Source organism: Podarcis bocagei (assembly GCF_964188305.1).
Source record: "Podarcis bocagei genome assembly, chromosome: 5".
Lineage (NCBI taxonomy): Eukaryota > Metazoa > Chordata > Lepidosauria > Squamata > Lacertidae > Podarcis > Podarcis bocagei.
In genome coordinates this window covers 73340677-73366195 of record NC_138129.1, presented here as the reverse complement: position 1 = coordinate 73366195, position 25519 = coordinate 73340677, and the positions used below count along the sequence as shown (strand labels likewise).

The following is a 25519-nucleotide window of genomic DNA, read 5'->3' as shown; positions in this document are numbered from 1 at the left end:
TTGGGCGGCTTTTCGTCCCGAAAGCCCGGCCGCTTCCACCCCACCCCCCACCCCCGCCCCGAAGGGATTGGATGGTGCGAAAGGGCCGTTCGTCGCGGTCTCATTGGCCGAGCTCCTTTGCTCCTTTTCCCGTGTTCCGTAGCGCAAGAGGCCCCCGCTCGGGTGTTTTCGGAACTGCCTGACAAGAAACCCCTCAGATTATAAAAGGTTTTGAAGCGGCCCACCACCAACACATAGACACCCCAAGTCTTCCCCTTCTTACTTTTCTTAGAAGTCATCTTGATAGTTATGGGAGCGCCTCAGCGGCACTTTACTGTTTCCTTCCGATCAGGCGGAGCTTTAGACGCCTTGCCGGTTGGAGGGGGGCTATCAAGGCATTTCCGTTGATGCCGTCGTCGGTTGGGGCGCCAACATGGCGGTGGGGAAAGGAGCGATGGGGTTCGGGCGTTGCTGGGTGTGGCTGCTGGCGGCGTTGCAGGCGGTAAGGGGAGTCTTAAAACGGGGGGTCGGGAGCGACGGGGCTCCGCGTGAGGGAGTGGACGGAACCGTGAGGAGACACGGAGTCACTTTGACCCAAAACCAGACCAGGCCTGTCTGCCTGCTTGCCGTGGCACCTGGGACCATGGTCGTAGCCGGGATTTTTGTTGGGGGGGGGCTTTTGTTAGGGGGAAAAGAACCTCAATTAGCTATGTATTTTTATTGATTTTCACGGGGGCAGCTGCCCCTCCTTGCCCCCACCCCTTGGCTACGCCCATGCGTGAGACATCTGTTTCTGAATAAACAGCTGCAGGTTCAAACTGCGGATTTGTTCCCCTTGGTTTTCTCACCTTCCACCGTGCGGGAGTGCTAGATTAAAGAAAACAATTGTGTGTGTACATATAGGCATGAGTGCAGCGGGGGGGCAGACCCTCAAAAATTATTGAACAAACTGTGGTTCTGCCCCCTCCCCCCATAAGGCAGAAGCCAAGAGGCGATTTGGGCGAACGCAACAATTTTTTTCAGCCTTCCTCCCCGCAAAAAACCTACGCCCATGTATATATAGATATCTCCCTAGTTTAACTAGCCGTCCTTTTCTCTCCCCCTTGAAATGTTAGCCTCGCTTCAGATCGTGTATTAGAAAGCTTATGCCGTGGCTGATATGCGAGTGTGTGCAATAACCTAGAAACACGCCCCATGGAAGGAAACTGCTCAAGCCAGTAGGAGTTACCAATGTAACCCGTAATGGCTGAGATTCAAGTCTACGTGTTACAAACAGGATATGAAAGGGGGGAGCTTAATGGCAGCTTAAACCGAGGTTAGGGACGCAACAACAGAATGTCTGGGCGCACTTTTTTATAACTAGAATACAAAGCTGGAAATGAATGAACTGCAACTAAAATACTATGTTCATTTTCCATGTGCTCTAGTCCTTCCCCTGTCCACCCCCCCCCTAATATTCTTAAGGGGGCTTTTCTCTAGTCTTCAGAGCAAAGCTGGAAGCTGGGAAGCAGAAAAAAAGTCCTCCTTTTCTTCCATTGCTGTTTTAATCTGAAATCTTAGACGCAGTACTGCTCCTGGAACTCAGAAACAGATTGTGTTAATGAATTTTCCAGTTGCAAAATGCACGTAGAACAATGGGAGTTTCGAACACTGCGTGTTACGTTCTAAGAGACCCAGGTTCGAAGCCCTTCTTAGCTATAAAGCTCACTCAGCATAGCCAGCTTTGCAGTGTGGGGTGATTTATTTATTTTTAATCGTAAGTTCATCGGTTAAAAAATGAATGAATGCCAATTCTGAATATGACATTGAGCAAAGTTGAAATCTCTGGACATTTTGTGTTTTTAAAATAGACCTTACACTCCCCCCACTCCGCCCTCATCATCAGCTGTCATGATACTATAGACATCAATGACACTTGTGAAGATTGTAAGGCATTAGTGCCTGTTTTTGAAATGAGAAAAAAATAAGAACATAGTATCCATTTAGTTTAGCAACTTGGAGTAGCTGTTAAACCAAAATGTCCACATTACCTGTCTTTCTTTTGCTCTCCTCTAGCTCTGTGAAGAGTTACCACAAATTTGTAATAAGTGTTAACTGTACAGTTTAATATTATGTTAATCCATAATAAGGGGGTTGTCAAAAGCCTGTTTTCTTGACTGTCTTCAACTTGTAACACCATGCACTCATTCACCTATTTTAATAATTCACAGCACTTTAAATGCACTTTTTCTTGGAAGTAATTCACATTGTGTCCCCGGGGGCCTAAATCATACTTGTATTTAGCATTGTCACTGTAATACATTATATTTCTATTTATGTTTATGGCTAGCATTTAGGTATGCACTTTGTGCTGTTTTGTTTTACAGTTTGTGATCTTACTTTGTGTATATCTTCAGCTAAGTGCCATTGCATAGATTTTTCAGTGATGAAGTGAGCTCAACTCCTTAAAGAAAAAGCTGTGTTATGAAGTGATGGTTTGTTACACTTTAGAATGGTATGGTTGTAGATTCAGATTTTAAAGTGAATTGTGCAAATCTTAATTGCTTTTAGGCATCAGTATATGGAGCAGAATTATCATCAGAGGCTTGCAGAGAGCTGGGCTTCTCCAGTAACTTGCTGTGCAGTTCTTGTGACCTTCTTAGCCAGTTTGGCTTAAATCAGCTAGATCCATTCTGCAGAAAGTGCTGCCAAGAAGAAGCCCAGTCTGAAACCAGAAAGGTAGGTTGAATAATTAGATTTGAAGACCTGGACTATTATTTAACACATTCATGTGTTAACATGAATGAATTCCAGACCTAAAGCTAATTGTTTTATTGTATTTTTTAGCAGCCATTTTAATACCGGTTGTTGACATGGTTCTTCTGTTAATGCTATCTGTGATTGAGTCCCTTAATTCATGAACGTCACAACCCTCTCTTACCTTCTGTCTGCTCTCCATCTTGAAAAATTGAGGTATACTGCAGGCTTGAACAGAAGGGAAATGCACAATTAGTGAGGGGAAGGGTGGGCAGTTTCACAAATGCAGAAATGTTAGTGTCATATTACTGACTTTTGGTAAAGGGGTTTGGTAAAAGGGCTTGTTTTAGTATTATAATTACGTATTTGTCAATTTATATACTGCTTTACTGCCAAGATGGGTGGGGGAACTTGGAAAAGCTCCAGCTCCCTGATCATTTTCCTTCCCACCCCTTTTGTGGTGTGTATGTGTGTAGTTTGTTGTCTCTACAATATTCTTTCTGAGCTGTTGTGATCAGAACCGGACGCAGTAAATCCAAATCTGGTCACACCATAAATTTATATAAAGGCATTGGGATACTGGCAGTTTTATGCCTTGCACAAAATGTGAAGAGTTCTTGTTCTCTTTGTACTGTTTTGTTGAAAACAACAACCACCCATAACTCTGTGTGGGGCCAAGTGAGGCTCCATTTTCAATTCATAATGCTGTACTTTCTGTACCTATACTTATTGGTTCCAATGTAGATACATAATAGCATTCATCAATACGCAGACACCATGATATAATAATTAGCATCCACTTTGCAATATAGATGGAAATTGACATTCCTATTCACATGATATAGTTAAAGAAGGCTCCATCAGAAGCCCTGCATCCAAATATGCATTGCCATAAAAGTGTGCAGATGTCTGTCCACATCGATCTGCACATGGGGTTCCAAATTGAGTAATGGAGTCTTTGCACAGAAGCGACCTTCCTGTACATACATCCTGTGCTGGACTGACCAAGCAATATTTGCAATAGATGTAGTGTCTAAAAGGATTGTATTGCTCGGGTTAATATCTGCAAAATAAACCTCCACAAAGTTAATGAGTCCAATGGGTCTGATTTATACTTTGGGAAATCTATTCTTATTTTGAAATTTCCAAATGTTTGTTGAACAGTTTTACAAAAAGTAATCAACTTTGAGAGCATCAGAAATACCTTGGATAAGCATTTTTTTAAAGTCTTGCTGTTATACGAGCAAGGAATAGAGGTTGAAACCATCAGGCTGTTAAGACTTAATGAAGCCACTGGTTCTAGAACACCAACTGACTGGAATTTTTTTTGTTACAGTACATAGCATTTTGTGCTTTTGAAGGAATTTTGGGAAATCTACATGTTTTATGAAAATTTTACTGCTTGCAGACTCTACAGGATGCTATGATGGAATTACAGAAATCTTGGAAATATATTTGTATTATTTGCCTAAAATTGGTACTGCACAAATATTAAAATTGCACACGGCATATAATCTAAGAAGAAAGACCTGCACATTAAGAAAGGGAAGAGGATTCTAATCTTGCAGCTCAAACAATCTGTGGAGATGTTTTCCCCAAAAGGATTTGGGAAGCTATAGGTAATTGTAAATAATTATTTCAAATATGGAATCCGAAATAGCTTCCTGTGCTAGATAGTATATAGAATATTCATTCATTCACACTTCTATGGAAGTAGCTGTTCAGAAAAGTAATTGAATCAAATACTAGAGATGCTCATTGGGTATGTTTTAAAAAAACCCTTTTAAATCCTTGGTGTTAAACCCCAATACTATTAAACTAAAATATCCATAGGCTAGAATTCATTTTGCAGAAAGTGAACAGGAAGCAAATGGGGAGCGGCAAAGGAGGGTTTGGGCCCAGAAAACACATGTCCTCTGATGCCAACTTCTGTCACCAACCCCAGGATCAATTCAACAGCAAACTGGGGCTGCCCCTTCACAAACCAGAAGTGGCATGTGAATTGGACTTGGAAGATGCATTCCCTCTGACTCCAATTCTCCACCCTGCTATCAGTGACGACAAAGTACAGCTGCTCTTCTGCTAACATAGAAAAAATGACAGTATGCAAGTTGAGGAAGGAATGAGCTAATCTGAAGAATTTTTCCGTTTTAAATTGCTGCAATAATTGCATTTCCCATGGATTTTCACGCGTGCTCTCTCCTCTTCTACTTGTATACATCGTCATTTAAGCAGCAGTCATTTAGCTAGGGTGTGTGTGTCACAATTTATTCCCACTGAGAATCAACAACATCGCTTTGTACAAGACTAACCTAATTTTAGTAGATGAGTTCTCCATATTCATTATACTGAGGGTGCCCTTTGGGTATTCCTGTTGATTCAGGGAGGGTCTTCAATCAAGTGCCCTTCAATTGTATGCTCAGTGTTTCAGAAATCCTCTGCTCCAGGGAGCAACATTTGTCATGAAGAACTTATTTATAGAGACTTCAGAGCTGCATTACTTACAAATGGAAGCTTCTCTGAATATTTTATCTTGAAAAGAGGCATGAGACTAGACTATCTGCCATCTTCATTATTTTCAAGAATTGAATCCTGACAGTTTTTATCAAACAAATGTCCTGTGAGCAACAGAAGGAAATATTGGCCTTTGCACATAATCTAGTGTTGCTTTATATCCAAATGCCTTCATTTAATTCAGATGTGAGGATCTTAGCTAGAATCACTGCATTGTTGGGTGCAACTTCAACTCATTCAGTTTCAGAATGAGTTGTTTTGATTAGAAAGAAGAATTAAGTTTGAGCAAACAGTTATCCATACTTATTCATCCCTTTTTACCACGGGCATACCAATTCATCTGGCATACTTGGCATGGCAAGCATCCCTCTCTCCTCTCTTGAGGACTCTGAGGAATCCAGTGTACAGAGCTTCCTTGCTTCCTGTTCCTCTTGTGGATTACTTCCGTTTCTTTTGGTAATTTTCTTTTTTCTCTCTCCCCACCCACTTCCTACATACCAACCCCTGAGGGCCACCAGTTTTTCATGCCAAAGGTCTGAACTGATGGCTTACAGAGGGATGTTTTTCTCCCCGCTGGCTGCTCCCACCTGCATTTCTCATCTTTATTCTAGAACAAAATCAGTGGATACAGAGACTGCTATGCATGCACACACCCCTCTGACCAACCAAATCACAGCATAAGTGCTCCTATGTTGCACATTGGGGGCAATTTTGGGACTGGAAATTGCCACCACATATTTTTGCTCTGACTATTTCCAGGAGCGCTTTAGGAAATTTTGAAAGAACAAGCATGTCGTGGTTGCAGTAACGACAACAGTGAGACTTTGTTCCAGAGAACAGCGTGCTTTACAAATGGTGAACAGTCAAGACTTTAAGGTTAATCAAAACGGATGACTGAGAGCATGCAAGTGCATTTCTGCTGACCTTTCGCACTCCCTGACTCCCATGCCTTTCTGGGTTGGTCCTCCATTCCGCTCTGTGAACTGTATTGTTTTAAGAAGGTTTTAAAACAAATCACGTTTGACTTGAAAGAGGCCTTGCTAAGTGCTAATTCAATAAAGTTGATGATATGAGGTCAGGCTGGTCAGAGCGAGCATCAAGAGAGTAACAAGCATAATTAACACTCTTACAAATTGAGTAAGAGAGGATATTTCTTACAAGAGTCCATTGTTTCATGACAGCTGCGGTTGCTGAAGTGGCTTCTTACATGGGCTTGCTGTAATTTATCAAATACTCAAGCAGAGCACCCTAATGTGCCCGACTGGACCCTTGTGGTCCCATCCAGTTCTGTGATTCTATGACTTGGAGATGGGGCGGGTAGGAGAGAAGGAGGAATTTGAGAAGAAAAATGCTTTGTTCTCATCATGAGAATCATCCTTCTCCCACTTCTGCTGCCTGAAGATTAACTGCAGTTCTAGTCACCGCCAAAAGAAGGATGAGTTCAGGTTACAGAAGCAAAAGATGGCAAAGGAGCTGTTCTGATCATTTATGATCACTCTCAGAGAACTAGGTAGTGCTTTTTAGGGACACAGAAGACGAGTTCTTCAGGAACTACAGTGAGAGCAGCAGCAGAGACTGCTGGCTACCAGTTGAGGCTGCTGATCTGCTTGTTAGCAAACCAGTCCTCCGAAGCTGCATTGTATGATTTGTGTGATTCACACGACTGTCTGTGAGGAGCATGAGAAGGGAAGACAGACTTATCTCTCTTCCGGTATGAGACTGTAAAACGGTACTTTCACTTTTACGTGGTGGGTTCTTGTGCTCTCGGAGCTGAGAGGGAGCACCATGATTGCTTGTCTGTATATTCTGTAAATAAATTAGTAGCTTAGAACTACAATGTCTCTAACCTCTTGCTGTGTTAAGCCAGAAGTACAGTAAGCCAGTTCTTACTGTACACCAGCTGGTGTAGGTCGCTGGGAGCGCCCTGGAGAAGAAGGGAATGTCTTTTCAAGAGCTATGTTCACCAGGCTGAATTAGTTCTGTGGATCATTGCCATAATTTCTTTTTTTTTAAAAAAAAAAATGTTATAAATTTATAAATAATAATTGTAAAACTATCGGGTAAATCTTAGTTGTCCTAAATATGTTTACTTGAAAGTCATTTCTGCTGTGCTGAGTAGAACGTTCTTCCTTGTGAGTGTGCTTGGCTTGCCTTTTATGCTAAGGCTTAAATTGTCAGAGAGCTGTTCACCTAGGCCTAGTTCACATGGCCTTGGCTTACTGAGAACATGGAGTTCATAGTACTTTGGCCTTCTCATGACTTTTTTGCTGCCACTCTAGGCCATAGTTTAGCTTAGCATGTCATCTGAACCAGGCTCTTGGTTAAGCACTCTTCTTTGACTACAGCTTGTGCTAAGTCAAGAGTTAACCACTAGTCCCAGTTTGGACAACACATGATGTGATAAACTTTGGCTTGACTTAGCACAGCAGCACAAACCTCATGGAGGCTTTCAGCTGTAAATCTTTTTAATAAATTAAATCCTCCAGCACACTTTTGAGAAATAATTGACAACACTAATATTTGAAGAAATTATTCTTCCATGGAAAGAGATAATGGGTTGTGTTCAGCGTAGCACTAAGTAAATCCTTGTTCTAGCATAGAGACTTCCACTTGCCCACTAGGACTTCTGCACCCTCCTTCTCCCTCTCTCAGTTTTTTTCTGGGGGGTTACCTGAGCCCTTTGGATCAGATCTGAGAATGCAAGGGGAGGGTACACATGATGGGGGAGGAGAGGGAGCGAAGCCCTGCTGTGTAAGCAGAAGTTGCATTTGCACAAGGATTTAACTGAATACAGTCCTAAGGTTTTTAAATGAAAAAGTGTTTATTTCAAATACTTGTTTGACCACCCTTCATCACTAAGCAGTCCCAGAGTGCACCATATGGAAACTGTTAAAGACCAATAAAAGCAATTATACCATTCTGTTTTTGTATTTGTACCAAATATGCCCCATTCCAGTGATCTGTGCATATGAACAGGCTTCCTCACACGTGCTTTGTGAAGAAATGTGGGCATAAATCACATACATACTTGAGTGTCTCCAAATTCTTGTACAACTAATTGCACTTAATGCCACATAGGACTGCAGCTGGATTGAGGTGTTGACCCTGTAAGTACTAGCAATTTTCCATTAATGTTAGTGAAGGCAAGGCTTTATCCTCTTATACTGAAATGCCCTTTGCTCCTTGCAAAGAAGAAAATATTGCAGTAGCAATAAACAGTTACAAAGTATTGTCCTAACACTGGCAAATTTGCTCCAAACAATGCACTGACGACTTTCAGCGTCCGGAAATCCTGTATCCAATTTCAGACTAATTCAGAAAGTTGCTTTAGCAGCATTACTTTAGACAGCTGCACGTTGTAAGCCTCGCTCTCACCAGTGGAGAATGATGCTGGTTTCTGAAACACGGAAAGATGAAATGGAGGCGAAGGTAACTGTGCATGAAATTGTAGTAGTAGAAGAAATTGCCAACATTTTGCAGTTGCTGAAAATAGCTGCACTTAGGAGTGTCTGTTACCCTATATCATCTGATTGAATCAAAGAAGCTTGTGTCCTTAATTGCAGGTAAATATGATTGTTAGGAGAAGCCAGGCGCTCTTACGTTTTCGTTATGAATTGTACTAAAGTTGCATATAAAAATGCATAGTGCTCCTAAATCTGTAGAACCCAGTGAAGCAATTTTAGCAAAGCTATTACATACCATTGTCAGCAACATCTCTTATTTACTAAATTATCACTTTGTGTTTTTGTAAAAACGGGAAGATTTCCACCAAAAAAACAGCAATCTAAAGATATTCCAAGTCAACTTTTACAAATAGTGTTTTTTCTTAAAACCGAGTGATGTCTTTGTGCAGGTGGCTGCTGTCATCTCCACTTTCATGGATGGCAAACAAGAACTTAAGGGCCTTGCTTGAGTTTTTGGGGACAACAGCCCTAGCAGAGCTATATGAGAAAGGGTTGTAGCTCAGCTAATGGTCATTGGCTGCATTTGGAGATCACAACAAATCACTTTTGTGGTGCGTGGTTCCCATTCTGGCTCCCATGCTTTCCTCCTCCCCCAGCGCAGCCGCTTTGGTTGAAATATGCCTAGTTCAAACCATGGTTTATGAAGCAGACTCATTTCAACAAACCAAGCATATATAAAAACATAACAAAACCGTAAACCTTAAAAAGCTTCCCTGTACAGGGCTGCCTTCAGATGTCTCCTAAATGTTATATAATTACTCATCTCCTTGACATCTTAAGGGAGGGCATTCCACAGGGTGGACGCCACTACCGAGAAGGCCCTCTTCCTGTTTCCCTGGCTTTACTTCTTGCAATGTGGAACTGCCAAAAGGCCCTTGGTGTGTCTGGGCTGAACAATTGGGGGGGGGGGTTAGATACTCCTTCAGAAATACTGGGCCGGGGCCATTTAGGGCTTAAAAGGTCAGCACCAACACTTTGAACTGTGCTCAGAAACGTACTGGGAGCCAATATAGGTCTTTCAAGACCAGTGTTATGTGGTCTTGGCAGCCATTCCCAGTCACTAGTTTAGCTGCTGCATTCTGGATTCATTGTAGTTTCTGAGTCACCTTCAAAGATAGCCCCACTTGAAGCGCATTGCAGTAGTCCAAACGGGAGATAACCAGATAAATATGGTTATGTCCCTGGCTAATTGGGAATCAGAAGCAAATACTTATTGACTCTGTCACAGCTGCACTGGTGGTCAAGGCAGGAACATGGAACAGCAGAGAGAGGCTAGTCTTGCTCCCATCATGTGAAATTGTTTATTGTGATGTCTGAATTACATACTGAGAGCAATCAAATGGTGTTGATGCATATGTGAGCTGAGCCTTTGAGCAACCTGGAGTTGATCTAGGTGATCCAACATGCTTTTCATAAGGGCCCAGTCTTGGGTAGGACTTAACACTTGATGAACTAGTTCACAGTAGCTGTCATTTTTCTGTTGCAAATTTTTATCCAGGTGGTGGTGTACTAATGAAGAGCAATTTATCAGGCTTCTGAATTGAATGGGGATCCTTAAACTCGTAAAGGGGATAGCAGCGCTCATGGAGTGGTGGCAGAACTTAGCATGAGCTTGTCCCCACAAATGTGTAGGTCTTACACATAAGTAGCATGCCTGAGCTGGGCTGTGTACGCCACAGAAACTTAATAGAAGATATGTGCGCCTCTTTCCTTTTTGGCACAGCATTCATCTCCTTAAGAACGATCTCTTAAGTAGCATCCCACCAAGCAATAAATAATAAGGTTCTTTTGGCAGGCGCAAATGCTCTGAATAACCCATGGCAAAACAAGTAATCTTAAAGGGAAGTCTAATTTTGGAAAACGGAACATAAATTAACCGGGGGGGTGGGGTGGACTACAAAACCAACAGTCCTGACTTAAATGGCTGTTGGTTAAATTGGAGGAAGTTTCTTAATACGAGGGTTCTTTTTAGGAAATTGCCATTCTGCAACCTTTTATAGAGGGAAACACTATTTTATAAGGTGCAAGATATTGATATTTATTGGGAGGATAATGCTCATTGCTGTTGTTTTAACTTTTGATAAGTGTATTTAGGGGGTTGCCTGTACTACAGTAGAGCCAAAAAAATATGAAACAAAGCTAACAGAAGATGGTCGGGCCTGGTGGACTGAACCCCTAACTTTGGTATTATTTATTTAGTTACTGAATTTCCTTCCTTTCAAAGGAGACTAGGGTAGCAATTTTTCTATTCATATGGCTTCAGGTACTAGTGGCTCTTGAGCCAACTGGAATGTTACAGTCATTGGTCAGAATCCCAGTGGTTGTGGTCTGATCCTTCACATGGAGCTTTCAGTTACCTCTTCAGTTAGAAGCCTTCCTCCCCAAAGATTGGACAGCATTATGGGGTGGCACCCCATGAGGTGCAACAGCCTGCCGCCACAATGAAATATAATCACTGCTGGTATGTGGGGAGGACAGTTTGATCACAGCTATACTGTCAAGGGTCCTTTACCTTTTTATATATATAGAATATACAGTCGTACCTTTGCATACATATCCCTCTGGATATGTAATCTTCAGGTTACAGCCGCAGCAAACCCGGAAGTGTATACTTCCAGGTTTCACCGCGTGCGCATGCACAGATGCGCTCAATTGTGCAGAAGCGCACCTCTACGTAATTTTCGGGGTGCGAACAGACCCCCGGAACGAATTAATTTTGTATCCGGAGGGTCCACTGTATATAGAATACAGCCTATGTCCGGTGTCTGCAGCATCTGGATTTTAAGTTACCTTATACAGTGGTACCTCTGGTTAAGAACTTAATTCGTTTCAGAGGTCTGTTCTTAACCTGAAACTGTTCTTAACCTGAAGCACCACTTTAGCTAATGGGGGCCTCCTGCTGCCGCCGCACCGCCACCGCCCGATTTCTGTTCTCATCCTGAAGCAAAGTTCTTAACCCAATGTACTATTTCTGGGTTAGCGGAGTCTGTAACCTGAAGCGTCTGTAACCCGAGGTACCACTGTATTTTCCCTCCCTCCCCACCCCAGTCTTAATCATTCTCGATTTAGGAAGATGGTTCTGATGTTGATGTAACAATTCTTTAACACGTTGGTGGTTTTAAAATATTTTTCCTTTTATGCATTAGTCAGCTTGCTTTCCAGGGAGATTTGTGCTGCAGGGTATGCCTGAAGCTAACTTGCTTGCTGCGCTTGGAACTGTGACATTTGGTCGGTTGTTCAGCTCTGTGGACCAAGGCTCTCCAGATAATTGTAGAAGAGCTCAAGGAAACAAGAATGCCAGTAAAAATGAATCCCTCTTCCCTTTCTTAGATATATATTTTAGGCAACTTTCAATTTCTTGCCTTCATTTCACTGGAAATATAGCATATGAAGATGTAAAAGGTTCAGTATTAGGGTTGCCATACGTCCAGAATTTACCAGACATAGCCGGAATACAGCTGTTTCTGGGTGGAAATCGCTTAAATGTCCAGGAAAATCCGGACGTATGGCAACCCGTGTCGGCAGTGTCGTTTTTGGCAATTTCCCTTAAAAATAGCTCAAATTTTGCCAAAACTCTTGTGTCCAGATTTCTACTTTTTGAACCATGGGAACCCAACTCAGTATAGATATAACGTGGCCAAATCCCAAGAGAACAAGGACATGGTTCTTCCTCTTACAGCTTTTGCTCTAAGAGTTCTGCAACTGAAGACAGCTGGCTTTTCAAGCTGAATGGCAGCCTCTTTCTTTGGTGGCAGAAAGAGCAGCAGGGAAATGGAAAGCAAAGTTCTGGCTCTGAGTGTGTTCTCTCATATGCACATGTACATTCCTTTAAACCTTACACATAATGCTGCTTGTCTCGGGCAGTTAACTGAGCTGTCAGACTTGTTCCCCTGTTGGACATGTTCACATCCTTGCAACTTTTAAAAAAAAAAAGTGGGAGGGGTGTTGCCTGTTTGCTGTAACCCTATTCAGTTCTTTCATGTTCTCCTGTATGCACACACTTCTCAGAAAAGGGCAGAGGGAGCCAGAATGGACGGTTGCCATTTGCATTCTGCTTTTTCCATAATGCAGTGCTAATGGCAACTGCCCTTTTGTCTATTCTCTGGCCTTAGAGCTACAGGAGTTAAACTGCCTGCAGAGGAAAAGAACACACTGGAGCCACTTTCAAAAGCAGTGCTAGGAAGACCCTTCTGTTTGCTCACCCAAAATATCTCTATTGAGAGCACCAGGGCAGCACCTGTGGGTGTTTCTCATAATGGTGGGAAGTTGGCAACTTTGGGGTGGGGGGCACTGTGGAATGGGATCATGGCAGCAGACCCCAGAGTGCCAGAAAAGCATATGAAGGGGTGGGGTGGGGTGTGGAAAATGTGGGATTTAAGCAACGCATGTAAGCAGAAAAATTGCTCCCTATCCTACCAAGGCTAATATGCCAGTATATAAAAATCCTTTTTACAATAACTTGATAAATCCACTTTTCCAGTAACTATTCACTTTCAAAAACCTATTTTGTGTAGCAAAGAGATAAAAGAGGTAGAAATATTTGAACGGCGTGGATCTTTGAGAATAACTTTATCTGGGTTGCCATGCAGTTCAGAGGAATTGATAATAGAATGCATTTAGTGCTTTGGGCTGATTTTACTTTGAGTGACCTGATTTCACTTCATTTTAAAGTCTGTTTCATTCTGTTACACTAATTAAAATGCAGCTGTCAGCTTTAAGGATTTTGACTTTTATTTTTAGTTCTATGCAGCCTTTATGTCTCTGGGCTACTGCCAGAGGCTCTATCAAAGTAGTGGTAATTGTTCATTGGGCCAGATTCTCATCTTGCTCATGACAGTATCAATTGATAATGATCCTTCTCCCCCCTCTCCCCCCCCAGTTTTCCCCAGTTGTCATATCATTATTACAAATGAAACTTTGGAATTTTATTCAGTATTTGCCTGGCGTGACCATTGCAGCTGGGAGTAAAACATGGATTTTGGGTATTCATATAGCTTCGTTTTATCTGGCTTATGGATAAAATGAAGAACACCTAAAAACATAGAAAAAATAATAAGTAAAAAAACAATTATGCAACTCCTCCCATTTGTCTCTGTTTGCCTGCTCTTTTCCAGAAACCAAAATGGTAGCTCCTTTGGTAACGGCTTGTCTTTTATTTTACATACTAGCCATATATTTACCAGAATTTTAGTCAGGAGGTTTTCATGCTAACCAAAACCAATGAAAGTTGGAGTCCAGCAACATATGGAAGGCTAAAGTTCTTTAATTGATGGGTAAATTCTCAAATGTGTACACATATTTACCCGTACATTTATTTTGTGGATTAATTCAGATAAATGTATGTACTTTCAGTTTCTGAGTGGTAAATGTTGCTTTCCAGTGCTACCTGTTACTTGGCTTACATGCTACTTATTCCTCTGCTAGTATTTTCTGCTTTGCTATTTGGAATTTGAATATGAAATTTGAAATTTTTGCTAATTACGAGGAACGTGGGTGGCGCTGTGGGTTAAACCATAGAGCCTAGGGCTTGCCGATCAGGTCGGCGGTTTGAATCCACGCGACGGGGTGAGCTCCCGTGGTTCGGTCCCTGCTCCTGCCAACCTAGCAGTCCGTGACTGGATCTAATGGTCAGGGGTCCCTTTACCTTTACATGGATTCAAGTGGTTTAGAATTATTACTTGGCCTTGACTCTTTGCAAGTATCAATAAAAACTCAAGCTGTCATTTGACAGTGTGAAATACCATTGCAGTTGAAGTCTTGGTTTTTATAAAATAGCTGTCAAATATTTTGTTAATAGTCCAGCATACAGATATAACTTGGAGAATGTTTGACATGATAATTAGCAGAGAAGAATTTTCAGCAGCAAAATTGTTGCCAGTCATCCTGAGAAAAGCCAGATAGAAAATTCTCAGCACTAATATTTGTAGACGATACAAATACAAAGGGCATAGAAAGCATTTAGACTCACTCTGGGTCAAATCTGACAGTTTGCTTGTAAATCCAGATGGTGAAATATACCCAGAGAAAGGTTAATTGTTGCTTGTACACTAAGGAGTACTTAGAAATGTCAGAGTATGCGAAAAGCTGAAATAAACATAGAAACCTTAAGTATGACATTGCTTAATCACATGCACAGGAAGATTAAATTCAGCTTACTAAATTAATTCTAACTAGACACTTGCAGCTGAAACAGCTTCAAATAAAACCTGGAAATAGTTTTATGAAAATTTCTCAAATATATTTGTAGAACTGAATAATCATAATTATTTTCTCTTGAAGTGGAAGTCCATGCTTACTGATGGTTCACAGAGTTTACTTCTTCACAATGAACAGTCTTGTGAACTTCAGTATTTTTTCTTTATTCCACCCTTTTTCATTCCTCTTCTGGAAAGAAGAATTGACTAATGCAGGTCACACAACAAGCACTTCTTCATCCCAGTCGTTAGTCACAATCCACACAATTTTTATGTCAAAATGAAGGACAAAATTTCAGATCTGACTTGAAACTTGGTTTTAACAAAGTTGGTAGTGCTTCAACTTAGGTAAATACCAATGCATCAAATACGTAAATGAACAGGCTTACTGAGATTGCTTGCTTTCGCAGACAAACTCTTAACTATCAGAATGATCATGCTCAAAAAGAGTAGATGGCATGGGAATTCTGTCTTAATAATTATGAAAAGTATTGCATGGGGCAAACTTTGGTTAATGGCAATAACCATTGTTGCTATTGAAGGTGCTGCTGTGCAATGCCAGGCCATTGATTCATAAGACCACTGCCATCCATGACTTGATCATGGATGGAGGACTTGACCCGGCATGTGTAACAGAGACTTGGTTGGATGAAGCAGATGGGCCTGTCCTTGCCACTGCTTGTCCATCAGGTTTCTCTTATGCACAGCAACCCAGGCCTTGTGGGCGAGGGGGAGAGGGTTGCAGTGATTTTCTTAAAACCAAGTCTCAAGTCATTTTCTGGAAGTTGGGCAATAGGGGCAGTACAGGATTCCTTTTGGTGTACCAACCTCCCCACTGCACCAAGGATTCCCTGTCTGAGCTGCTTCAGGTTGTAGCAGATGTTCTTCTGGAGACACCTAGTTTGGTTGTCCTAGGGGATTTTAACATGCACGCCGACACGACCTCAAAAGGGGCCACTTGGGACTTTGTGGAAAGCATGGCCTTCATGGAGCTGTCCTGAATAAGTCTGGCCGAACTCCTAGCCACGAACATGCCTTAGACCTGGTGTTCACCTCTATGAATGTTGGTGATCTGACACTAAGTAAAAGTGAATCACTGGGAGCTGGGGGCACTGTTATACAGTGGTACCTCGGGTTACATACGCTTCAGGTTACAGACTCCGCTAACCCAGAAATAGTACCTCGGGTTAAGAACTTTGCTTCAGGATAAGAACAGAAATAGTGCTCCGGCAGCAGTGGGAGGCCCCATTAGCTAAAGTGGTGCTTCAGGTTAAGAACAGTTTTAGTTTAGGAACGGACCTCCGGAACGAATTAAGTACTTAACCTGAGGTACCGCTGTACAGTGGTTCCACTCCTTCCTCCTGGGCTGTGTTCAGAAAGTGGGGGTGGGGGAGATGAGTGTTCAGACCCCTGGGCTCTCAGTTGTGGGGTGCCTCAGGGTTCTGTCCTCTCCCCTATGCTTTTCAACATCTATATGCAGCCACTGGGAGAGATCATCAGGGGGTTTGGGCTGGGTGTTCATCAATATGCGGATGATACCCAGCTCTACCTCTCTTTCTAATAAGAACCAGCGAAGGTCCTGTGTGAGTGTCTGGAGGCGGTTGGAGGATGGATGGTGGCTAACAGATTGAGGTTGAATCCTGACAAGACATAAGTACTGTTTTGGGGGGACAGGAGGCGGGCAGGTATGGAGGACTCTCTGGTCCTGAATGGGGTAACTGTGCCCCTGAAGGACCAGGTGCGCAGCCTGGGAGTCATTTTGGACTCACAGCTGTCCATGGAGGCGCAGGTCAATTCTGTGTCCAGGGCAGCTGTCTACCAGCTCCATCTGGTACGCAGGCTGAGACCCTATCTGCCTGCGGACTGTCTTGCCAGAGTGGTGCATGCTCTGGTTATCTCTCACTTGGACTACTGCAATGCCCTCTTTGTGGGGCTACCTTTGAAGGTCACGCGGAAACTACAACTAATCCAGAACGCGGCAGCTAGACTGGTGACTGGGAGCGGCCGCCAAGACCACATAACACTGGTCTTGAAAGACCTACATTGGCTCCCAGTACGTTTCCGAGCACAATTCAAAGTGTTGGTGCTGACCTTTAAAGCCCTAAACAGCCTCGGTCCTGTATACATGAAGGAGCGTCTCCCCCCCCCCATTGTTCTACCCGAACACTGAGGTCCAACGCCAAGGGCCTTCTGGTGGTTCCCTCACTGCAAGAAGCCAAGTTACAGGGAACCAGGCAGAGGGCCTTCTCGGTGGTGGCACCCACCCTGTGGAACCCCCTCCCACCAGATGTCAAAGAGAACAACTACCAGAGCTTTAGAAGACATTTGAAGGCAGCCCTGTTTAGGGAAGCTTTTAATGTTTGATGGATTTTAATATTTAATATTTTGTATTTTAATATTTAATATTTTGTTGGCAGCAGCCTAGAGTGGTTGGGGAAGCCCAGCCAAATGGGTGGGGTATAAATAATAAATAATAATAATAATAATAATAATAATAATTATTATTATTATTATTATTATTATTATTATTATATATCAACCCCAATCTAGAATAAGTTAAGTTGCTCTGCTGGCCCGGAGGTCCCCATTCCACCTCTCAAAAGTGTGGATAAACGATAGAATTGCTGCGCTTCATGGAATTGTAGAGTTGTAGAGAATTGTAGAGACAGGGACCCCAAGGGTCCTCTATTCCAACCCCTTACAATGCAGGAATCACAACACGGGGAAGCCCTGTGGTGGTGAGGGCCTGAGCCACACTGGGATTCACTGGATTACAGCAGGCCTTATTGCTAAGCCTGCTCCAGGCTGGCATGGCTCACAGCAGACTTTTGCCTGCCCACACCTTCTGCTGTGAGCAGCGCCACCCCTGCCTGTCGCAGGTTTGGATTGCTCTGTCACTTGCCGGGGGGGGGGGGGAATATTGGTTTCAACAGTAAGTCAGTGCAGCTGACTTTCACTGGATGCGCATCATCACATTTATGAAGATGTAGCTCTTTTTGCTCCATGAAGTTGCACATCTTCTGCTTCATCCAATCGTATAGGTGACTTTGCTTGGCCTGCAGAATGTATTTGTGGTCTGTGAAATGGGAAGTTAACACATAGGTGGTATTCTGGTGGTATTGTGGTCATGCCCTTCAAACAATAACTGACTTAGCAACGCATTTGCTCTAGGAGCATTTAGGCTATCAACGCTGAGTCCTAGATGAATTCATTTTTAGTGAATTATTATTCTGAACAGTGATGCCACAGAAGCCACCTTCTCAGGTTGGAAAATTGGCAATTCTTCTAAATTTACTTACTTCTTCCTAATTTCACTAAAGCCAATAGATGCTGTATTCAGAATAGATTAGGCAGGTCATCATTCTTTCATTAGACTTTGAGTTTTGAATAGCAGAGCGATAATTTTGCAACCCAATAGGAATAAAGGGGTTTCTCAAGTGACACATTACAACCCTCTTATATATACATTAGTTGTGTCATTTGTTCAATTGATTTAGTATTTTCTTCCCTAAATATATTTTTTCTGTTCTTTTGCAGCTCTATGCAGGGGCAATTCTTGAAGTGTGTGGATGAAAATTGGGGAGGTTCCCTCAAGTTCAGGGTAAGTGAATTTGTAATTTGTCCTTTTAGTTATTTAAGAATGATCACCTAAAGGAAGACCTCATTGCACCTGATTTTTTTGCATGGATCCTGAAGCAAAACCCTGTCCTATTGTGTATATACATAGATATGGCAACTTACTTTTATGTGAAACATATGAACTCCAAGTAGTAGGAAAGAGCAGTGGAAAACACATGTCAGATTTTTTTTTCCTAGGTGAAGTAAAAATTGAGCTGCTAATTTTTTAAAAGTAGTTGTGTGAAGGTACTTTTCTCTGTTGTTTTCATTAGCCTTGTTTTTGAGCACTTGAGTACATTTTTAACAGACAAGTCATGTGAATGCAAAATGTCACATTCACTTCCTACATTTGGGACTTCATTAACCTTTTTGAACTGAATAAAGCCAGTCATTTTATGACTCTTCTGACTGGCAGACGTCTTTTTTCCCTGATGGAAGAAGTGGGTGAGATCTTGCTCATCATACTTGGAGGATTGAAACAGAAGCAGGGGAAGGATTAAGGGTGGCAATCCAAGGCCAGCAGATTTTCCCCTTTGTCACGAGTTTTTTCTGTGTGTGCATTATTCATAATGCTTTAAAATACCCACATGTGCATAGCCATGCTTGAAAAGAGAATCTTAATTGAGCAGCTTTAAGTTCTATTCTGCCAACTGACCCATCATCTGTGATTGATAGGTAGTGGCTTTCCTTTTTTATTTATCAAGTATTTATTTAAAGCAGTGTTTCCCAAACTTGGGTTTCCATGGGTTTTTTTGGAGTACAGTTCCCATCACCCCTGACCATTGGTCCTGCTGGCTAGAGATGATGGGAGTTGTAGTCCAAAAAGTTTGGGGAACACTGATTTAAAGCATTTTTATTCTCTTTGCTGCTTAAAGAAACCAGTAGTAAGATCGTGACTAAGCTCACACTCTAAAAGGCATAATGCACAGGAGCAATCTTTTGTGCAGCTTCTTAAAGTTACAGTTATAACTGCACTTCCTCTCTTTATTTTCAAAGCCAGGGTGATGCTCCTGGAGGTTGCAGCCAGAGAGAGAGGAGTTCCTCACTGCACCCTCCAGGAGGGTCAGCCTTGCCCCATAGCAGCTAGGCTTGAAAAGAGCCTAATTGCAGCGGGGGGGGGGGGAGAGGCAGAGCCAGCTGTGGTGGCACTGCCTTATCAGTCGTACCCCTCTCCCCCCAAAAAATGCCCCTTCTAAAAGCAGCCTCTTGGTGAAGAGGAGGTCTGGTGTTTCCTCCCACCCTTGTTCCTGATATAGACCTTCCTTCCTGGTGGGTACGTGGGTGCCGGTTTGTGGCTCACCAAAGGTGCCAAAATGTCTGGGGCCACCCTGTTGGTGGTTCCCCACCCCACTATACAGTCTTGGGCATGCCTCATCCTTTGAACCCAAAGGATGGACCCATGGACTGAACCTGGGACCTTCTGTCTGCAAAGAACATGTACTGCTGACCTACGGCCTTCCCCCAGATGGCTCTAGTAGGTCTGCACAAAATGCAGGCAAGGCCCCTTTGCTCCTTGAACTAAGCCTCATTCAGCCCTTTCTTTGTATGATGTGGCTCGTAAGACCTGTCTTCACCCTAATGGGTTCTTCGGCATTTTTTGTGTGGAGCTAACCCCCCGCTTTTCTTTCTGTGGGGATGCAGACCATTCCTGCATTCTGCACACCTAAACCAAAATCTTCTTGCATCTCAACTCTTCCTGTTTGTATAATTTAAGCCACATTTGTAGCTTGTAGGGGGACCAGGCAGCTGTGTTTGCCCTATCTTTCCATAGCCAGGTTGCCAAGACTGTGAGATTACACAGTGGAAATGCTGCTTGTCAGGCTGTAGCTGCCCCTCTTTGCACATTGCAGTTGGTTTTAACCAGTGCTTTTTTTTCCTTTAAAAATATGTTTAGGGGTGTTCTCATTTTCCTACGCATATTGAAATACTGCCCCTCAGTGAAGCCAAACTCAGATTCACAAAGTGTTTAGCGGTATGCGTACCCCCCAGAAAAATGCACTGGTTTTAACTGATGGTGAAAGGTGGATAATAATTATGTTGTTATTTATGGAATTTCTTATTTTAATGCTGATTCTTTTCTGGGGTGGTTTCCTTGCTCTTATTTCATATGCACACACTCTCGGGGCTAACAAATAGAACTTTAGTGGATAGGTTTTCATCTTGCATCAGTTTTTTCTCTAAGCTTTTGAAGCTCACTCATCCTCAGAAAGCTTCCCATGTTGAGAATATCTCATCAGAAACTGAAACTGTAGCAGGTTGTCTGCAGGGTGTTTTTTTTAACCAGAAGATGTCTCAATTCATTTTTCACTAGATTTAGAAAGCTGCCAGTGCTACAATATGTCTGATAGTTTAAGTTGACATCAAACATAGCAAAGCTGGTGTTAGATTTCCCCCCGCTACCCTCCTGCTTCATTTTGTTCTCCGCATAGTGTGATCTGTTCTGTCTAACATCATTGCACCACTGAAACAGAAATGTGTCAACAAAGAGGTGTGCACAACTGCTAGAAACACTAAATGCTTTTAGGCCATCATTTGACCAAGCAACTTGCAGCTCACCTGGACAACTTAACAGTGGACCTCAGGCGAGCAGCTGAGGGATGTGTTCATCTGGCAGCTGCCATAGTGCAGAGCTTTGCAGCTACTGCATAGCTGTCAACTTTTCCCTTTTCTTGTGAGGAGTCCTGTTCTGAATAAGGGAATTTCCCTTAAAAAGGGGGAAAGTTGGCCACTATGATCTATTGTCATACAACAGACATATAGGAAGAAAGAGCAAACATGCAGTGTTCGAAACTCCCATTGTTCTGGGTGCATTTTGCAACAGGGAATTTCATTAGCACAAGCCGTTTCTGAGCTATGGGCACAGTACTGCGCCTAAGATTTCTGATTAAAACTGCAGAGTGGAAGGAAAGGAGGACCTTTTTCTGCCTCCTCACTTCCAGGCCCTCTCTGAAGACTGGAGAAGAGGCCCTCTTAAGAATATTAAGGGGGTGGGCAGTGGAAGGACTAGACTATGTGAAAAATGAACATAAGATTTTAGCTGCAGTTCATTCATTTTCAGCTTTGTATTCTCGTTATAAAAAAGTGTGCCCAGACATTCCGTTGTTGCGTCCACAACCTCAGCTTAAGGTGCCATTTAGCTCCTAGATTTCATATCTCCATTTCTAACACTGCATACATGCAGGGACAGGAGATAGGGGAGGGCAAATTAAACAGGAATGTGGGACTCTGTTTTTCCATCACACCCTTTTTTTTAATAAAAAAAATATGAAAGCCTAACCATTAGTCCAGATTGTAGTACAGTTCCAGAGGTCTGTACTTAACCTGAAACTGTTCTTAACCTGAAGCACCACTTTAGCTAATGGGGCCTCTTGTTGCTGCCGCACCACCGGAGCATGATTTCTGTTCTCATCCTGAAGCAAAGTTCTTAACCTGAGGTAATATTTCTAGGTTAGCGGAATCCGTAACCTGAAGCATATGTAACCATGTACTACTGTTTCCAATCTTTCTCCCCGGGGTGGGTCACAACAGTTCAAAGCACAAGATTAAAAACAGTTTTTATTTATTTGAAATGCTGGTTGTTTCTGCCTAATTGCATCTGACATGTCCCTTCTTCAGGTGAGTGAAATAACTGGTGGGGGCAAGGGGACACAGAATGGGAGGCAAAATGTCATGTGCACATTTAACAACATTTGCTCCCTGGTAGAACAAGTATTCACTAGAGCTTAGACCACTCGCTGCAGTTTAGCTTCGGTGATCTGTGTATATTAAAAGTCTACCAGCACATCTGGGGTGCCACAAAATAAACCCAGGAAAAGAGTTGTTCAGTAAGTGTCTGGTTCTTGTTCCTGCAGATGCTGTCTATATGTGACACAAGTGTGTATTGCAAGTCTGGCCCCTACCATAGGATACAAGAAGGCAGCTGCCTTGGGCAGCGGCTGCGAAGGGGCTGGGAGCTGTGCCAAAGTTGTGCCATTGTGTCCTTTGCCTCAAGCAGCAAAATGTCTTCAGCCAGCCCTCTGTATTGCCACGACTTGTTCCTGTCAGGCAAGAGCAGAGGGCATAACAGGCACTACAATTCCTTTCTGCAATATGGTAGATTTTAGACTACAATTAAACATATTTCTGTGTTTCATCTCGACTTTGAATCTTGTTTATAAGGCATGAGAAGAAAGGCTCCTTCTGTTTAGAATAATGCTTTCTCTTTGCCTCCACATTCTAGCTTTCGTCAGGAGTGACAAGCCCAAACTGTTCAGGGGACTGCAGATCAAGGTTTGTACTAGTTTCTGTTTTTTTAATATTACTTTAAACCTATCAAATGTTACCTTAGTATTGGATAAAGATGTGAATTGTCCATCTGATGGGTGGAAATTTTCAGTGGAAGGGGACAGCTCAGTTGGCAGACACTTAATCTCAGGGTTGTGAGTTCAAGTCCCATGTCGGGCGAAAAGATTCCTGCATTGCAGGGGGTTGGACTAGAATGATCCTCGCAGTCCCTTCCAACGCTACAATTCTGTGATCTGCAAATAACTGATTTAGCTTAGTATGGGGAGCACAACAATACTGAGTTTGTACATCAGTCCTGTGTGCATTTTGTCTTTTAAAATAATAGCTATGCTGGTGGCAATTCATTCTGTCTGGAATCAAAGTCTTGCATATAGTAGTCATTGTTTCAGAAAATCACCCTACATAGCTATACATTCAGAATGTATATCCGACCACAGCATTTAATTCAACCTGGAACTTATACTTGAACAATAGCATTAATTCTGAGTTACTTTTGGAAGCAAGAAAGTGAAGGTTGAGCTTGCCAGATGTGTTGAATCCAGGCAGACAGTAACTTTGGATTTCTTTCCTCTGCAGTACGTACGTGGTTCGGACCCCGTACTGAAGCTCTTGGATGACGGTGGGAACATTGCCGAAGAACTGAGTATTCTCAAATGGAATACAGACAGCGTAGAAGAATTCTTAAATGAAAAGCTAGAGCGCCTCTAAAACAAAAAAAAATCTTGAATATTATGTTTTGGGTTTTTTTAAAGTTTTTATTTCTCACATCATTTTTCATCATGGTAATCTTCTCAGACAAAGTGTGATAAACCCCGGAAATCATTCCAGCTTCTGCATTAATTTCAGAGCCATCCCATACTGTGTGGTGCTCAACATCTTTTAATTAGGAGCTGAAAGCTTCAAGCACAGCACATTTGACAAATTGGCAGGCTGAACAAATGGCCTGTCCTGGTACATTTCAGCTCATCTTAGTGGATGGATATCATTAATGAAATGCTTTGAGACAAATGTAATGCAAATACTGAAATTTGTAATAATTGGGCCATTTATTTTTACTGGCAAAGCCTTATTTGTCAGCTCCCAATAATTGAGATGATTACTCTGCTTTTTTATTTTTTTAATACACTGCCACTCTTTGTACAGCCATGGGAAGTTGGAGCCAAATAATATGTTCTCTGCCTCCCAAAGAGACATTGGTTAGCATCTTTGCATTTTGTATTTCCCAGCTGTCCTTTTTATAGAACCGTTATTTGCAATACTCGTAATGAATGCCTGCTCTGGAAGAAGAAGAAAAAAATCATTTGTAGTCTTGTTCTGAGAGTGGAACTCGTGATCTGCAGTGACTGAAGAATGCTAGGGGAATGCACTTTAATGATGACTACATCTAAAACCTCTAAACAGAAGGCATGTGTAGGTCTGAGGTCAGGTGCACTTTCTTGGCACAGTTTAACCTTCATTCAACAGACATGAGTTCCCTGGAGGGGAAAAAGTTGGAGAGGGCAATAAAATCTGTATCACAAAATCTGTATTGAATGTCTCATTCTTCAAAACATTTTGCCTGAATGCACTTAAAGGTAACTGTTTTGCTATCGGCCAGTTTATCCAATGATTTTTATCTTGCAGAACTGGGATATCTGTCAAAACGGAATGATAGCTTAAGTATAGAATCCGTTTTTAGCCAGTGATTGTACAGATTCAACATCTTGCTCTGATGATGGCACCGAGCAGTCGGGGTTGCTGGGCTGCAAGTGTTTTTAAGTTCTACTGTTTCAAGTCTCTTATATATTGTACCCAGTGTTAGAAATGGAGATATGAAAGTGAGGAGCTAAATGGCACCTTAAACTGAGGTTGTGGGCACAACAACAGAATGTCCAGGCGCGCTTTTTTTATAACAAAAATACAAGGCTGAAAATGAATGAACAGTGACTAAAATATTACGTTCACTTTTCACATAGTCCAGTTCTTCCCCTGCCCACCCCCCTAATATTCTTAAGAGGGTCTCTTCTCCAGTCTTCAGAGAGGGGCTGGAAGTGAGGAGGCAGAAAAAGGTCCTCCTTTCCTTCCACTCTGCAGTTTTAATCAGAAATCTTAGGCGCAGTACTGTGCCCAGAGCTCAGAAACGGCTCCCGCTAATGAAATTCCCTGCTGCAAAATGCGCCCAGAACAATGGGAGTTTCGAACACTGGTTGTTCCTGAAAAAAACAGGCAACAAACACAGACTCCACAGTACCCAAAAGAGACTCCGTTGCAAATTTGCTTCTCAAGCGTTGGTTTGAAGTGCTTTCAGTTGCTTGAATGGCTAAAATGTGCCAGCAGCTCTTTCATACATTTTCTTTAAGAGCGTAAGGTGGCTGTGTTGTTGTTTTTAAAAAACAAAAATACTTAAAAGGTGTGAATGCAAGAAACATACACCATACATTTGGCAGCCAAGAGTGGCTAGATCTCTGTGCAGAACTGCTGCGTGCCTAAATAGGTGCAGGGAGAGAGCAGGAGTGAGTCCGCACTGAGTGGGGATCCTCCTTTTGTACCATAAATACATTGGAGGGGTGTTTAAACCAGGAGAATGGGATGGTCAGCACAAAATATTTCCACTTGAACAATGGACACACAACCTCAACACACACACATCCCTAAATCTGTCCTAGGTGTTCCTTCAACCTTCCAGAGAAGATTTTGGGGAGGGGACGGAGCACAAACCCAAGAGAGGAGAGGGAAGTTCTAGTGTGCAAT

General features: G+C 42.5%; 1 protein-coding gene across 1 annotated transcript; it reads left to right on the top strand.

The window, feature by feature from the left end:
• Positions 1-328: 328 nt before the first annotated feature.
• On the top strand, positions 329-24311 carry SELENOF (selenoprotein F). Its single transcript, XM_081194126.1, has 5 exons — positions 329-481; positions 2530-2697; positions 18425-18488; positions 22725-22774; positions 23366-24311. The coding sequence occupies exons 1-5, from the start codon at positions 413-415 to the stop codon at positions 23495-23497; spliced, it is 483 nt and encodes a 160-aa protein (XP_081050252.1). The 5' UTR covers positions 329-412; the 3' UTR covers positions 23498-24311.
• The last annotated feature ends 1208 nt before the right edge of the window (positions 24312-25519 follow it).